General features: G+C 44.5%; 1 protein-coding gene across 3 annotated transcripts in view; it reads right to left on the bottom strand.

The window, feature by feature from the left end:
- Nucleotides 1-1,879: 1,879 nt before the first annotated feature.
- The window catches only part of Casp7 (caspase 7), a 43,123-nt gene continuing 27,234 nt past the window's right edge, over nt 1,880-17,768 (bottom strand). For 2 of the 3 annotated variants that reach the window (XM_008830212.3, XM_017797415.2), the window contains exons 3-7: nt 12,543-12,676; nt 11,638-11,766; nt 7,195-7,373; nt 6,754-6,883; nt 1,880-3,375 (exon numbers count right to left, since the gene is read on the bottom strand). In XM_008830212.3, coding sequence (XP_008828434.1) covers nt 3,098-3,375; nt 6,754-6,883; nt 7,195-7,373; nt 11,638-11,766; nt 12,543-12,676 — 850 coding nt within the window. In that variant the 3' untranslated portion in view covers nt 1,880-3,097. Of the gene's footprint in view, nt 3,376-5,674; nt 6,080-6,753; nt 6,884-7,194; nt 7,374-11,637; nt 11,767-12,542; nt 12,677-17,768 lie in introns of those variants that run through there. The other variant, XM_029562127.1, reaches the window with a different exon arrangement.

Raw genomic sequence — 17,768 nt, 5'->3', positions numbered from 1 at the left:
GCTTGCTTCTGAATCTCCCAATGTGAAAAGGTAAGAATCAGCTGATAAAGGCACTTGCTATGTAACCTGCAACCTGAGTCTGAGTCCTGGAATTCACATGAAGGTGAGAGAATCAGCTCCACAAAGTTGTCCTCTGATCTCTTCACACCCACTGTGTTACTTACACCCCACCCCACATCATTCACACACACTAAATAAAATAAAAGCAAAGTATTAACTATGGAGGTATGAATGGACACGAACCCCATGTGAAAGAGGATTTCGGGTCTTGATAAGCAAGACTGGCTGGTGAGGAGAGGAATGAAGATTCTTAACAGGGTTTAAGGAATATAGAGCACACGTTGCGTATCCCTTATTCAAAATGCTTGGAACCACAAGTGTTTCAGATTTCAGGCTTTTTTTTTTTTATTTTGGAGTATTTTCATAGACTTTATTTGTTGGGCATCCCAATCCAAAACTCCTCAAATCTGAAGCTTTTTGAGCCCACAAAACTATTTCACAACATTCTAGACACTGCTTGTGACCTGTAACTGCTCACAGAATTAGAAAGCTGTTTTTGAGGACCATGTGGGGTTTCTGTGTGCAAGGAAAAGAGTTCTGCACTAACAGTGGACTGTGTGGTGGTTTGAATGAGAATTGTCTCCCATAGGTCCTGGAACCTTCAGGAGGTTGTGGCCTTGTTAGAGGAGGAATGTCATTGGGGGTGGGCTTTGAGAGTTCATAGCCCTGTCCCATTTCAAATTTGTCTCTCTCTGCTTCCGAAGGTGTCTGCTTAAAGATGTGATCACTCATCTTTCTGTTCTGGCTGCCTTCTGCCATGCTGCCCTTGCCGTGATGGACTCTTATCGCCTCGTAAACCAAATAACCTCTTCTATAAGTTGCTTTGTTATATGTTTTTCTCACAGCAACAGAAAAGCAACTAATCTAGATATCCAGAAGGACATTCAAACCCAAAGCATTCCCTCCCTCCCTCCCTTCCTTCTTCCCTCCCCATGTATTATATACATATATGGAGAATGTCATACAGAAAATGAAACAGAATCCAGGGATCCAATCAGATGCAGAGAATGTGGATACAAACTTATGTGTAAGAAAATAACAAAACGCTTGGTGATTTCTGGTATCTGATGAACAAGGAGTTCAGGAGTATCTCTGTGGGTGCATTTGTCTCATTAATGTTCCTCATTATTACGTAGCTTATGATTCAGTATACTTACGAACACAACTACATATACATATATATATATATATGTAATTTCATTTTATAAACAAGTTGTAGAAACAGGTTGTATTTTAACTTTGTATAAAGAAATTTTGATGAACCAAAAACTAAATACATAAACTATCTCTAACACCTGGGATTATTTCTTTTATTTTAGTGAAACTTACAAAGCAAATAACTAGAGTGATGAGGTTTTGACTCAAGTTAAATGCTCTTGGACACCTCTATTTCTATGCTAGGGATCTTTAAAGGATGGCTCACGTTGCAAAGAAGAGTCTGTGGGTCCTGAGAGTCAGAGGGTAGATAGATGCTCAATTCCTAATCTCTACTTAAACTTTGAGCATCTGGTATATGATGGCAGGGAGCCAGGGGAAAGTCTCATAAACTGGCCTTAAAACTTCAGGAGGTTGAAAGTCTACTTTTTACAACATTTGATTTTTTCCCCCAAATTAATCCCATCCCAAATAGCTTTACAAGTTGATTAACCTCTTATATGAAGAGTTTTAGCTTCCCAAGTGGTTATGTACTTACTGGGTTCTAGCTTCAAAATAATTATGTCTCATATTTTGTATGGAGGGCAAGTCCACGGGGCCAATTATTCTTCTGTTTTCTTATTTCCTATTGCCCTAAATAACTTCAAGAAGAAAGCAGATTGAGCCAGTTAGGAATTAATGAACCACATTTTAATCAATATGAAAATAGAAACATTTGTTAACAACTTATTAGGCCAAAATTTACAAGAATGTATAAAGAATTAAAAAAAATTATGCCTTGAAAACAAAGTGCCAAAAATCTTAGAGATCTCTAAACTTAGAGAATTAGAGGTAACAAGAATTACTCAGAAAACAAGGTTTGGAAAGAATCTGAAAGAATTCCAGGTGTGTTTGAAAGACAAAAACATACTATTTTGTACATGAAGTAAAAAGATTTTGAAGCACATATGCAGATGATCCAACAAATCAATGAACAGATGCCTGAACGAGCTGCTGAATACTAGAGTATGACTGTTTAAATTCACATTATGCATCAGGCTTCCCTCCCGCCTCACTGTCCCTTGCTCTGCTCTGCGTCTCAGGGAATCACTTTCCAGAGGCCTCAGCAGCTGGCTTTCAGGTTTGCCTGGGACGGTAAATGCTGGTGCCGGATGTGAGCTCAGGAGCTAAGAGGCCTGGGTAAGTCTTGGTGTCTGACTCTGTTCTGGCTTGCACCTCAGATGATGGCTTTGTCCTTTCCACGGCTCTGTTTACCATGATCCCCCTGGTCCCAGCTCCTAGGAGGCAGCCTGAACAGGGTTCCTATTTACGTGGCTGATAACCAGGAAACCAACCTCCTCTCACAGCCTCATGGCCTCAGCTGTGCTAACAGCCTTCTGGTGTTTGGCTCTTTTTAAAAACTACCTACTTAAGTAAATTGCCTGTACTGAATCCTCTCTATTCAAACACCTACAATGGCTCATGTTTTCTGGACTGGGTCCTGACAAGATGCATATTACAGTACTACATTTTTTCTCCTCTCACTTATCTGGGAAGGTTGCATGAAATATGTGCCCTAAGCCAAGGGGAAAAAAAATCACTCAAATTACACAAAAGCCAATTTCTGAAATATTATAGGCCAATGAGCATCTGAGCTGTTTGTTTCTGCCAAGAACTGGGATACTCTTTGCCAAGTTCAAATACGACTCTGACTCTCCACTAAGGTCACTACCAAAGTCAGTCTTCTCCAGGGCCACACTTTACTTCATGTACTATGTGTGATGACAAGGCAAAAGAAACATGAACTGAACTTAACCTTAAGAGGAAATTATAAAATCATCCAATGAACAAAACTGTACATTAAAAAAAAGTCTGGAAACAATAAAAACAGTAATCCGATTCATCAGTGACTCATCAATGAACTCTCGTAGCTTTGCAGGTAGAAAGATGGTCGATAGCCTAAGTAGAGTTCTTTAGTGAGCATGGAGACCACACAAGGGATCTGCTTCTTCTCATTACGGCAGAGGTCATAAGACTGGGACTCAAAGTGCCTGGCCACCCTGCAATTCACCCTGGTGAGGATATGCATGATCTCCAGGTCTTTGCCGTGCTCATCCAGGACGGAGCAGAGGGCCTGCACAAACCAGGAGCCTTTTCCCGGGTCCCTCCATGAGTAATAGCCTTCATCAGGAGAGAAATGAGTTGACACTTTTAGCTACCTCCGGTAGCCACTTTGCCTACTGAGAATGAACTTTTAGCACTGGGGACTTTATGTTTGCTTTCTGGAAAAGATTTCCCTCTCTTCTGCATGCCAAGTCACTAATGAGAATTACACTGTGTTGACGGCAAACACTGAAGCACTACATATAAAGACGCTGAAAAATACTTTGGGTGTTTCAGGACAAGCCAGTGTTGGTGGATATTTCCAGAGAACCCTCCTGCATCTGTCTACGAGATGCCCTAGAGACAGTGAGGCCATTTATATCCATGGAGATTCCACAGGGAAGGTGCAGGATTGCCTCACAGCTTTCAAACTCCTCACCACCTTTTTGGGGGTGAATGCTACTACTTGGTAACCCAACTCCAGAGCAGAAAGTTGTAAGGAGCCCCAGAGAATTTTCAGGCATGTTTTCACTGTCAGGGGATGCAGAAGCAGAGCTAGCACCTGCTAAAGACATGGAGAGGGAAATGTTGGGGCCGAGGCAGGAAAGGCTCCTGACCCAGTAGGGTAGGCACTATCAGGCCAATAATATGCTTCTCACGGACCACATGTGGTGTCTGGAAAATAAAGCTGGCTCTTGGGTTTTCCTGGGTCCTGGCCCAATGGTCTTCTGAAGGGGCAGGACTTTAGCAGACAGAGGATGTGTAAGAGCCCTGGAGGATCCCAGGAGCTAAGGACAGAATCACAGTGACCAACAAGGAGAAAGGGAAGAACAGAGTCTAGGAAACCCACGAACCCACAAAGCAGCTGGCTTTTGTCATCTGACAGGCCAGCGTGCAAGTTTAGAGGACCAATAGACTTGCTTGACCTTTTCTCTCTAGAGTATTGAGGAGTCTGAAAGCTGTGAGGAGATCCTGCACCTTCTCTGTGGAATCTCCATGTGGAAATGGCTCCCTCCCTCCCACCTTTGAGCCTAGGAGAATCTAAAATTGGATCTTGCAAATGGGAAAGCTGGAAGAACAAGCTTCTCAGAGCACATTAGCATGGCTGATCTGGAGCTGATACTGCACTTCTAAATGGTTACCTAGAAACCATTATAGGACAGAGGTCAGAGGATCCAAGTCCAAGGAGATGGCCTGCCCTTGTCCAGTTCCAGGTCACCATGATGAAGGAGACAGTGTATGGGTCCCCATCAACAAATGAATGCAATGTCAGGTGGAGTTTCGTGCATCATCTCCAGCTAGACGTTCTGGTGACAGCACTGCCACCATTTGTGACCTTGAAACATGGCCACAATATTGTCTGGTGTCTTAGCCTGAGCAGCAAAGCCATCGAGCTGCTGCCTCTTCAACCCAAGGATGGCAAGACAACACACAGTTGTATTTGGTTACGTGATGAGCTGTGCTGCCTCTTCCTGCCTGTCAACTGGTCCGATCCAGTCTGATGAGAACTGAACCAGCATCATTTTCATGTCTAACACCCAGTTATGGCACAAAGGGTCAATCAGCAGTAAGTACACAGTAAACTCCAGTGAGAAATGATTGTGGCGTCCTTGGAATCTCTGTCTGTAGCATACATGCATACTGAGGACCACCAGCCCAAGGCAGGGGTTAGATAGGATTAGTTGCTCCACAACACATTCATTTGTAGGCAGGGTCTCATTCAACATAGTGATCTGGCAAAGGCTACATGGATTATCATCTCCCTGGGTTTGTGCCTACTGACCTCTGACCTCTAGGGACTACAAGGCAACCATCCAAAATGTATATGTCATTCTTTGACCTGAAACAGTCTTACATTTCCTTATCAGGGTTTAGGCCCACCATAGCAGGCTCCCGTGTCTACTACTAAGGCCTAATCTTTCCATGGCCATACACTGAGCTATAGAGTAAGCCGCACCCTCACCCACCCCCAAGTTCACATATTGAGGTTCCAGCCTTTATGGAGGTAATTAAATTAAACAAGGTCAGAAAAGTGGGTCCCTCATCGTGGAAGAGGGGGTGGAAAGATTGTAAGAGCCAGGGAGGAGGTGCATGACCACACAGAAACAGGGTCCCTACAAGCTCCTGGGATCCTGTTCATATGATTCTATTGCAATGGTGTCAGCATACATAAGTCCCATGCAAACTCAGGCAGATAAAAACCCAGCATAGAACTGGGGAAATGAACAGCAGACCCCAGTCCTAGCTGAGGAAACACTGGCAGCTGATTACTGCTGGGTGAGGAAGAGCTGATCTTAAAACAAGGGACTCTAGATAGGCTGACTAGACCTCAGTGGATGGACTTGCACTGGGGAACATCTGGGGACACTGACTTGATACAGTGGGCCTTAACATGGGATGACAAGAGCATATGGGTTCCAGTGGGGGGGCTATGGGAGGATGTTGGTGGGGACAGGAAGTATAAAGATTGTCTGAGATATTATGTATGAAATACATAAAAATTCAATAAAAACAAATTTAAAAAAAGTGGGTCCCTGATCCAACAGGATTATTATAAGAGATGCTTATTATTATAAGAGAGCCTTATTAGAAGAGATGACAGGGCCCTCTCTCTCTCTCTCTCTCTCTCTCTCTCTCTCTCTCTCTCTCCCCTCCTTCCTCTCTGCTGTATGAGGACAAAGGAAGAAGATGGTCATTATTAAGGCAGGAAAGTGGCTCTCTTCAGAAACCTCTTCAGCTATGCCAGCTGACACCTTGATCTTAGGCTTCCCAGTCTCTAAATCTATGAGAAATAGATGTTTGTCATTCAAGTCATCCCACTATGGAATCCGTTACAAAGACTTAAGCATCTGACACATCCTATGATTCTCTCAGCCTTGTGTCTAGCAAGCATAATGGTCTAACTGACCTAGCACAGTCTGATGACTGAATTTTCAGGAGTCAGTTATGATAGTAACTTTTAGGAAAGTCTTTCTCCGCTGCCTCCTTAGAAGAGTTTGCCCTCCTACCTAAGTTCTTTTAGACCTTGCTCAGAACATCTACAACTTCACATTGGGTTTGTTTATACTGAAATATGGCTATTCTTATATGACCTTCCTTCCAAGAAAAGGAAGACCAACTTATTTTCTATTCCACACAATGCTTAAAACTTGTAGGCTATCATCCTCACAAAAACCCATCTGTAGATTTTGCCAGAGATGGTCTTTCCAAATACGATGATTTATTTACTGTAACTAATACCATTGCATGAAGCGCTCTGCAAAAATGCTTCTATACTGAAATGCTTCAGAACTTTCGAGCATGATACTGATGCTGTTTCAAATTTTAAAACATTTTGAGTTAGGGATGCTCAGACTAGAACTGATTACTTCAGCAATAGAAAACTAATACAGCCCTCAGGACTGCACTTTGATGGAGGAATGAACTGGTAAGATTAGCAGACAGTGGACAGGATACCTGGAGCTGTGGAATAAGCGAAGAGGAAGTCGGCTTCAACTGGGATCTTACAGTGGGGATTTGCATCAGTGTCGCTGATCGACCCTGAGTCGGCCTGGATCCCGTCATCGAGCTCTGTCCCTCGGGAAGCCTAAGACATATCAAAGTAGAGGTCACACCATGGAGCTGGAAGCAGAAATGTGTGTACTGTTCCCTGCTGTGCCTGGTATACACCAGGAGCTCCGTGGCCATCTGATGCAAGTCAAGATACAGAGCAAAGCTTTGTGATGTCTTACAAAAACAATGCAAATACCTATGCCAACCATTTCCAGGCAGAAAGTCCAACCCCCCGTTTGCATACCCCATCGAAACAGTACATTGATTTGCACAGGTAATGCCATCCCTGGCACCCTGTAAGCTTTTCCTACATTCAGTCCCACTGGTTTTGAGAAAGGTGATTACCTGAATGAAGAAGAGTTTGGGTTTCTCTAACAGGGTTTTGCATCGATCTCCCCTAAAATGAACTGCCAAATCTTTTATTGGTATCATCATACCATCTTTCCCATAAATTGAATCTTCTTCTCCGTGGCTTAGCAGGATGCAGGCAAAACAGGCTGAGTTGCTGTGGTCCTCCTCAGAGGCTGCAAGGAAGCAATGTTAACACTGATGAGTTAAAACTCACATCCTCTGGGACCTCAAAGGTGCTCATCTAGAACCAGCTGAGCACGTGCCAGTGACCATTAGGGACCAGGAAGGAGTGCGTGATCAGGCTCCTTTCAAAAGGCTGGGCTTGGTATAGGCCACTATTCTGAAGAGAATGAAGACTGGTGGAGAGAAGGTGGAGAATTCTAGAATTTCTCTCTGTTAGAACCCAGGCTGCAGTGGTCTCAGACCCCTGAGTACCCTGAGCTGGAGCCACTGGAGGACACTTTACCAGGGGGGAGGGCACCTGGTAGGCTTCTCAACCTCCATTTTACTGTCTGTCTGCGAAGAGGTTACAGCAGCTATTAGAGTTACTGTTTCCAAAGTGAGGCCCATAAGAAGGATCATGCAAGTGTTTGTTGAAGAAAAGAAAACGTCACGCCCAGTGAAATAAGTCACAAAAAGGACAAATGCTGTAGGTCTTTACTTTTCCTGAGACACAGAAAGAAGTCAAGTTCATAGGACAGTGACTGTCAGTGGCTGGGGTGAAGAGGAGATGGAATGTTCAACAGACATGATGCTTCAGTTATGGAAGGTGAAAATTCTGGAGTGTGTGGTGGTAACATTTGTCTAATGTGAATATGCTTAATGCCACTGAACTTAAAATTGATTAAAACAGGGGCTGGCGAGATGGCTCAAGATGGCTCAGTGGTTAAGAGCACTGATTGCTCTTGTAGAGAACCTGGGTTCGATTCCCCGCACTCTATGGCTGCTAACAACGGTCTATAACTCTAGTTCCAGGGGAATCCAACACCTTCTTCTGACCTTCTTGGGCACTGCATGACATGGGTGTACTTATACACATGCAGGCAATACACTCATACACTAAAATAAAAATAATAAACGATGATTAAAACAGTGTTTTTAAAAAAATATTTTATTATGCCTGCATGTAGGTAAGTGCACCTGTGTCATGCAATGCCTGCAGAGGACAGAAGAGGCTGTCAGATCCCCTGCAGCTGGAGTTATGGACAGGTGTTAGCTGCCATGTGGGTGCTGGGATTCAAACCCAAGTCTTCTGTAAGACCAGTCAGTGTTCTTAACTGTTGAGCCATCTTTCCAGCCCCCAACAGTGTTTTATATTACACTTACTTTATCACAATAAAAACACAACATATATCTGAGGGACTCTAGGTCGGCACACCCCACACATACTAGCACATTCATGTTTGTTGCTACGCTAGTCACAATAGTCAGGAAATAGAACCAGCTGAGATGCCCATCAACAGATAAAGAAAATGTGGCATATATACGCATGGAATTATATTCTGCTATGAAAAAAATGAAATCATGACATTTACAGGAAAACGGATGGTCCTGGATGTCACTTTATTAAGTGAAATTAGCCAGGCTCCGAAAGAGAAATACCACATTTTCGCTCATGTGTGGAACCTACATTTAAAAATACGTGTAAATGTGTGTGTATGTGTTTATATATGTGTGCATGTAGGCAATAAAACTAGAAAAGTGATCGTGAGAGGGGAGGAAGAGATCTTAATGTGGGGAGGGGTAAGACAACAGAATACACATGATAAGAAAACAGGAAGGAACCATGGGGAGGACAGAGTGCTCTGGGAGGGCAGTAGGGTATGAACGAGATACATACGTACGAAAACATCATAATGAAACCCATTGCTTTGTACGCTAAACTAAAAAATTAACCCCCCAAAAGGAAAAATAAATGAAAATACTATCAATCTAGGAATTAGGAAAGGAATCACTGCAAAGTTGACTCTCTTGCCTGCAACTTATCTACAGCTCTGGTGACACTAACTACCTACTAGCTAAGTATCATACATAGCCTTTCCTTCTTGTCTATGAAGAAAGGGAAGAATAAGACTTAGAATTCTGAGCCAGGTGTGGTGGCGCATGCCTTTAGTCCAAGTACTCAGGAGGTGGGGGCAGGGGGATATCTGTGAGTTCAAGGCCAGCCTGGTCTACGTAGTGAGACTCTGTCTCAAAAAAAGAAAAAGATTTAGGATTTCAAGGATACCTCCTACATGCGGAAACTCATCCATGTATCTCATGTAAATTATCTTATTTAATCCCTACAAGAATCCCTGGTCTTCATTTCACTAAGAACAAATGGAATCTTGGGAGTTTTGTTGTAACCTTGCCTGAAGGTAGCATGACCTTGGAGTCTTGCCATCTTTGAGGCATCTGGGTTTTTGTTTTTTTTTTTTTTTCTTTTGGTCTTTTTGAGACACAGTCTCCCTGTAGCCTCAGCTGGCTGGAACTCACTATGTTGACCAGGCTGGCCTTGAACTCACAGAGATCCACCTGCCTCTGCCTCCCAAGTGCTGGGATTAAAGGCATGTGCCACCATGCCCGGTGGCATCTGGGGTTTTAAAGCCTGCTGCCTCATCCCCTTACTCTCCTGCAGGTGTGAGCTCTTCCCATGTAATCACTGAGACACTTGTGCCCAGACCTGCACAGGGACTTCCGTATCTGCTTTGACAACAGTGACGAGATGATGATTATGAAAGTTGGAGCTCCCAGGTGAATTAGGACAGAGTTGGAAAATCAGTTTTGTACTCAACAGAACCTATAACACAGTCAAGAAAATTAACTGCATTTCTGTTTGGAGAGGACAACAATGAATAAGGACCCTGACAGTGCCTGCTCTAGGCTCAGATGGAGTAATTCACCTTTCATGAGAACAGAAACTAGCACAAACCCTTTATGCCCATGGAGGCCTGAATGCCTTGCTAGGCACAATCTCTGATCTTCCCTCCAATCCTGAGGAGCACATGGAGCTGGTACTATCATGTACATTTCAGGAATTGGGGAGATACAGTGGGTCTTATGTGGGACAGCAGCTGTTGGAGTGTAGGCCAGGCCTACACTCAAATTTTTCATACTAGGGTATAAAAGTTGCCAAGTATGGTGGCACATGCCTTTAATCCCAGCACTTGGGAGGCAAAGGGGCGGGCTCTGTGAGATTGAGGCCAGCCTGGTCTACATGGTGAATTCTAGGCCTACTGAGGCTACTGGGAAACCCTGTTTTAAAAAGATCAAAAACTAACCAACCAAACAAACAAAAGTTAACCTTGTAAGACTCAAGTTTGAAGAGATCAGGAAAATAAGTCAAATTAGAGATTTTTATTTTATTTTTAATTATGTGTGTAGGTGTGGGGAGGGGCAGTATGTGCACGTATGTACAGGTGCCTGTGGAATCCAGAAGAGGGTGACGAACTCCCTGGAGCTGGAGTTACATGTTATGAGCTGCTCAACAATCTGGGAACTGAACTCAGGTCCTATGCAAGAGCAGTACATGCTCTTAACTGCTGAGCTATCTTTCCAACCCCAAGAAGATGAATTAAAAGGAAAATTTTAAAAGGCTAGAGTCTTTCTTTTTTATAGCTGTGTATCTAAGAAAAGCTGCAGTGTACCATCTGTTGTCTGCAGGTCCCTGTCAAACTAGCAGGTAGAGCTCTCCTTTCAGACACTTGCCCAAGTGTCAGAGCACCCTGTTGACATCCATAAAGTGTGGCAACCATGGCCTATGGTGTGGTACAGGATAGTGAGGCTTGGTGGGCCCAACACAAAATCATACACTTAAAGCATTATGATTTCTTTATAATTATGTTTGCTAACTTGATTACACGGTTCTGGAGCATGAGCTGTGTAGATGTATCTCAATGTCAATAGGATGGACATGCCTGTGTGGTGTGGTATCTAGGAAACACGTTTCCTGGAGCTGAGCACTAGACCTTGGGATGTGGTTTGGCCCCTAATTTACTCCCCAGTTTCTCTTTTACCCTCTGTGAAGCTCATCCACACATTTGTAAGGTGGTATGACTGCAGGCCAACACTGCAGAGATGATGTCAAGGATCTAATAAAATTGTGGGCTTGCTACACAGAAAATAAACGAAGGGGATTACTATCTGCTGCCTACCACTAGACAGTTTTCCGTCTGCACTCCATTCTGGATAGGATGGACTTGTTATCTCCTGAGGAATCAGCTTTTTATTTAAAACTGCAGCCGCTTTATATACAGAACCTACTCTCTTCCTGAAATTTAGGCTGATTTCATCTTTTTAACTAAGATACTGTTGTGCTCTTAAAGAGATCAACCTCTTACCTCAGGAAGGCTTCCATGAAGTCCCTCTGTCCTGCCAAGGCATCCTCCTGAGACTGGTTAGAACTTGCTCTTCTCAGCACAGGTAGGTACAGGACAGACAAGGACAGCACATGCTCACCTTGCTTAAGCAGATCTTGCATCTTGGCACATGAGCAGTCATTATAAATGGTCACTTCAAAACCCAGGCTTCGGAAGCACTTGAGGAGAGCCCCTGCGTCCTTGTCTGTTCCATACCGAACGTCCATACCTGTGGGGTTTGTAAAGCAGGGCACGAGATGAGGAAAGCTGAGGGCAGGTTCCCATCAGGCCTGGTGCTGAGTGCTGCCAGGGCCAGCAGCAATGTCAGCATCAATGCAAAGTAGGAAAAACACCTTCCAGTATCACAAGTTAAGCGCACAAGGGGAATGAGAAGCAAACTCAAAGGAGAAGGGATTCAGCCTCCACACAAGGTGAGCTTCCTCGTGGTAACTCAAAGCCACACAGGCTTTGTGATGGCTAGTGTTGACTATCGACTTGCTGGGAACTGGAATCATCCAGAAAACAGGCCTCCAGGTATACCTGTGAGGGATTAACTCCATTAGATTCACTGAGGTGGGAAGGCCCAGCCTAAAGCAGGGAGGGCAACACCTTTCTCGGGGGAGGAGAAAGATAGCCAGGCACTAGCATTCTCATGCTGCTTCCTGACCACTGCCTCAAGCTCCTGTCACCAGGACTTCCCTGCCACAGTGGACTGCATCCTTTAATCTCGAGCCAAAATAAACCCTTTCTTGCCCTTAAGCTGCTTTTGCCAGAGTATTTTATCATAGCAACAGGAAAAGTTAACTGCAAGCTTTCTACACATGGTGGGGGCCTTAGATTGTAAGTTCTTGGTTTCACTTCATCCCTTTCCCCTGGACTCAGGAATACCACCTTCAGAGGGGTTATCTGCCTCCGTGGGCACAGCTGTTCTCTGACCTATGTCTAGTACAACTTGGAGAAAATGGAAGGGATCAGGAGAGGCTGACCCAGGCCCGCATCCCCTACCTGTTTCTTTGTCGAAGTTCTTGTTGTTTATAATGATGCATTTGCCCAGTTTCTCAAAATTCATGTTATAATATGCAGGCACTTGGTTCCAGGTAGTCTTGACTAAGCTCGTGGAATAATTTTTCTTCTTTCTCCTTGGGATACATAAAGTCAGTTAGAGGCTGTGGAAGGAGTTTGGGCAGTTGTGTGCTCAGGGATGCCGTGATATTTGTGAAGAAAAGACCTGAAGAGGACAGATGGCTCTGTTTAACTGTCATGTTTAAATGGAAGCTCCTAGCAAATTTCATTAGATGTCAGAAAATGCAAATTACAGTCATAGCGTGCCTGCAGTGCATACTCCTGGAATGGACACACTGTGAAGAAATGGAGCTCTCAGCACCCGCCGTGAACACGCAAAGCTGCTGGGGGCCTATTTTGGGCATCCACTGCATAAAGCTGGCAGAATACACTAAAACTGAACTTACTCAAACCCCATGGACAGAGCAACCACCCCGGGTGATGTGAACATTTACTAAAAGGCAGAGCTATACTGTTCAAGACATGGAACAATATATCCCGACAGGAAAGAACAGGAATGCTTACAACACTGTGGCTGAACTGCTGAATAGCCACGTGATGAAGCAAAACAATGAGACCCATATGAGCTACAACAACCTGAAGCAACATGAAAGAACCTCATAAATGCAACACAGCAAAGAACCAATATACAATCATGTGTCCAGACTTCAAAGTACCTGGTACTAAACGTTTGGAGATGGTTTTACCCACTGCTGGGCGGGGTCCAGAGAGACAAAGATTTTCAGGAGTGTCAACCACATTTTTACTTTTTTATTTATTAAAAAATATATGTGTGTGTGTGTGTGTGTGTGTGTGTGTGTAGTGTATGTGTATGCATGTGTGTATAGAGCACCAGTCTGTGTGTAGGCCTCTGGAGGGCAGAGGTCCTTGACTTTGGGTGCCTTCCTTTACTGCTCGCCACTTTATGTTTTTAGACAGAATCTCTTGTTAAACTTAGAGCGTGCTGCTTCAGCTAGGCTGGCCAGTAAGCCCCACCCCACCTGGATCCACCTATCTCTGCTTCCCACCAGTGCTGGGGTTACAGACACTCTCAGTCATGCCTGGTTTTTATGTGGGAGTTGGGGATCCGAACTCAGGTCCTTCTGCTTGCTCAGCAAGCTCTTTAACCCATGGAGCCGACTCCCCAACCTTCATACTTTCTTGGTATGGGTAAGGCTTATAGGCACACATCAGCAAAATTTCATTATGTATGCACTTTTCTATGTGGATGCTATACGTCACGGCACTTATATTAACAGAGGAAAAAAAAAAAAAAAAGTAATTCAAAAAAGAATGCAAGTTCCTTCCAGCCTCCAAACAACTGTGGATCTGCGGGCCAAAACTCTGGCACACAGGTCCTGTGGTGAGAACATGGCCATCATGAAGATGACAGAGAACCAAATGAGACCTGAGAGTGGGAAGCAGCCCTGCTGGTCTCCCGTCTGGTGTGAGCTTCAGGGGGACAAGTTTTTTTTTTTCTTTAAACTGTCCTGAAAATTGCTGAATCCTCAACACTTAGGATGAGATGCTTGCCATATAACATGCTGAATAAACATTTGCTATTCGAATGAATGAATCAACAGAACATTATTCCTTCACAGTATACATATAAAAGCTGAGGTTCACAAGGAGGCAGGGAGGTTGTCCAGGACACCCAGCTAGTGACAGGCAAAGCTGGACAGTCACATGGCCCTTAGGTCTGTACACAGGAGCTGCCAAATCCTGCACCTGTGAATGTTGATCACCATCCTTCTCACTGGGTCTCCCCTAAAGATGGCAGAGGCAAAGCAACGATGAAAACTCAGCTGGTGCTTGCGAAATGTGGGTTCCAGGGCACTGTCCCTGCATGTTCCTGGACTCTCTGTGGGAGTTTCTCAGCATCTCTGAAAAGATGTGGCCTTTCTCCACCCTGCTCCTCCTGTGTTCCAGATTACAGACGGGCTCGGTGCATCCAACCTGCTGATTCCTTCTTGTTCTCGCTTCAGTTGGACACGACTCCATCTCCCACTTTGACAAGCTCATATTTCTTCCCTGATGCCATCTTATTTTTAAAAGACAACTACCCGGAATCTGATTTCTCCTTCCTCTTGCGTTCAGCCCCGCCAGCTGTGCCTCAAAGTTCAATTCCTAGACAAACAGTGCCAAGGAGTGCTGGGCTTTGAGTAGGCAGAGCTCTGTGTCCACCTGCCTCTGGACTTGGGCCAGTGAGTCACTGCCTTTTTCAGAGTGCCAACTTCCTCCTAGAAAATGGAGCTAGTTGCACAAAGCAGGTACAGCCTACTTGCATTAGACAATTGTTCTCTAGAATAACAGAACTCAGAATGAATATATATTAAAAGGGGATTTATTAGATTGCTTTACAGGATACAGTTGCAGTAGTCCAACAATGGCTGTCTCACACCAGACAGGCTGAGAACACAGTGGTTGCTCCACCCAAAAGGCTGGGTGCCTCAGTAATCCCAATCTGCTACTAAAGACATGGAGGGTCCTCAGTCCACACTGGAAGCCTGGAATGCTGGTTCTAGTATCAGCAAAGGAATCAGCAGTAGCAGCAACCAGGCAAATTAACTCAGTGGTGAGAGGGAGGGCCAAGCTAGCAATGGGCAAATAACCTTTCTTCGGTGTGCTACTAGAAGGTGCCGCCCACATTTGGGGTGGGTCTTCCAATATCAATGAAAGCAGTCAGGACAATTCCTTAGCTGAGGCTCCCTGTTCAGGTGATTCTAAGTTGTGGCATGTGACATTAAAACCAACCAGCCCATTGCTACAGTTAGATGGGAGGCAGGTGGCAGCAGGCCCTTCCCATGGAGCCCCCTCAGAGGACATGAGCGTCAGCAAAGTGAATTTCTGTACGTTCAAGGGTATCACATGGCAGAAATGGGACTTATTTCCTCATTATCTCCTTCTCCATGGTCCGATGGATGGTGTCCTCTGTGTGTGTTAAAATTCAGATGTGGCAGCACACGCCTTTAATCCCACCACTACGGAGGCAAAACAGGCAGATCTCTGAGAGTAAGGCCAGCTTGGTCTACATAGTGAGTTCCAGGCTGGCTGGGGCTACTAAGTGACCCAGTCTCAACAAACAAGCAAGCAAGCAAGCAAGCAAGCAAACAAACACAACTCCCTTCCCCAAACCCTAATCAACCAATCAATTAAATAAAATACAGATGTGCAGTCTTTGATACACAAACAAAATCTCTCCTCTTCAGCAGATGCCTTGGAGGTGGGCAGGGAATACAAGGTTCACTTAACAGGGAGTAATAACAATTAGCATTGTCAGTGCCTGCAGGATTTGTTAAAACTATCAGCCGCAATCCCTCACTGGCTCTTGACAGGGGCCCACAGAGCAGGTGGATACCACCATGATCCCATTTAAGGATGAGTGACAGAGGCTAGGTGGTTAAATAACTGCCTTGAGAGTGGGTGGGCACATTAAGTACAAATCCAAGTGGGTGGCCCACACACAGTCTTGTTACTCCTTGGACATTGGTGACCCCAGATGGAAGCAGCAAGTGATGGGCTTCTAAATAAAGCCACCTGCAATAGGCCACCTTCCTGTAGAGAGGTCATTCATTGTTTGAGGCCCTGGGGCTGACAGGCAGGTGTCCAGGTGATCCTTCAAGAGAATCTACTCAGTCTACCTCCCAGACCAGCCAGGCTGGGCCAGCAGCTGACTTGGGAAAAATGGAGGTGTGCTGGAAAAACCCTCTTAAGAGTTTCGACTTTTTCATTGATAGACATAGTGCTTGTTACCACTGTTAGGATCAAATAGGATAAGGTATGTGAAAGTACTTTGAAATCAAGTTCAGAATAAACAGTCTACTTATGTCCCTGTTCCTTGCTGGCACCTGACACCTATGGGCCAGGAGTGTCACAGAATCACTGCTACTTCCCAACGTGCATTTGTGCAGACAAGAAAGTTCAAATTCAGACGTGGCTGGGATAGGAGTCTCTGTGAACCAGCCTCTTTTTCACCTGTCTGCTTTCTCCACATATCTTTGAACAGACACTGCCTTTGATATTAAAATCCAGGAGAGCACCCACTCATGACTCAGCTTGCTTTGGGGGAGGCTGGAGCATAATCTGTGACCTTTTTAAAGAAAATTCTTTTCACATCTATTTTAATTGTATGTGTATGAGTGTTTTGTTTGCCTGTATGTAAGTGTACTATGTGTGTGAAAGGTCAGAAGAGGGCATTGGACTCTTGGAACTTAAGTTACAGACTGTTGTTAGCTGCCATGTGGGTGCTAGAAACTGAATGCAGGTCCTCTATTAGGGCAGCTAGAGCTCTTAGCTGCTGAGCCATCTCTCTAGCTTTCTCTTGTCTTAGTTTTTTGAGAGAGGGTCTCCCTGTAGCCCCAGATGACCCAGAACTTGCTATGCAGGCCAGGCTGGCTTTGATCTCAGAGATCCACCTGCCTCTGCCTCCTGAATGCTGGTATTAAAGGCACAGCTCACCATGCTTGGCTCTGTGATCTTTCTTAAACTAGGTCCCCTGGTCCAGTTAACCTCACAACAAAGGTAGCTTTGGGATAGGCTTTAGCAAACATTCTATGATCTCCTCAGAAAAGACCAGAATGAGACAAAATGAGAGAAAACTGGCCAGGTAAAGTGGGGCTTTTAGCATATCAACCTCATTTATGGCAAGGGTTCTACATCCTTCAGCTAACTGAAGGCTACTTAGGGCCTGCGGTGGAAGCAGGCACCTGGCAGGCTGGAGGACACACTTTATTCAAGACAACCCTTAAAGAGATAAAATTTGACTTCTATGTTCTGTCATGATGAGGACTCCTAGGATGATGCCCTGTACGAACACGCTGTGGCTGCTGTATTTCAGCTGCCACCACTTCATCCTGAGTAACCAGCAAACACAGCCAGCAAGACAGGCTCAGAGGAGAGACATTATGTGGAAAAGCAAGGGGCTCTGCTTTTCAATCCTGGGAAACTGCTTCATGATTCTAAAATTTAGTTAGCAATTCATCTGGTTAGAGAAGGAACAAGATTGGAGAATAAAGACATATACACTTTAAAGACAATACTACGTGGTTATGAAAAGTACCTAAAAATTAAAAGTGATATGATTCTTAACTGTGGTAAACAAAGTGAAAGGAACTATTTCCCTTCCCAAGCCTGTCCCTACACTGAACTTTAAGAAAACTTTAAAATTTA

Source organism: Nannospalax galili, unplaced genomic scaffold (assembly GCF_000622305.1).
Source record: "Nannospalax galili isolate Female #2095 unplaced genomic scaffold, S.galili_v1.0 scaffold974, whole genome shotgun sequence".
In the NCBI taxonomy this organism is placed as follows: domain Eukaryota; kingdom Metazoa; phylum Chordata; class Mammalia; order Rodentia; family Spalacidae; genus Nannospalax; species Nannospalax galili.
This window is presented reverse-complemented; position numbering and strand designations above follow the sequence as displayed.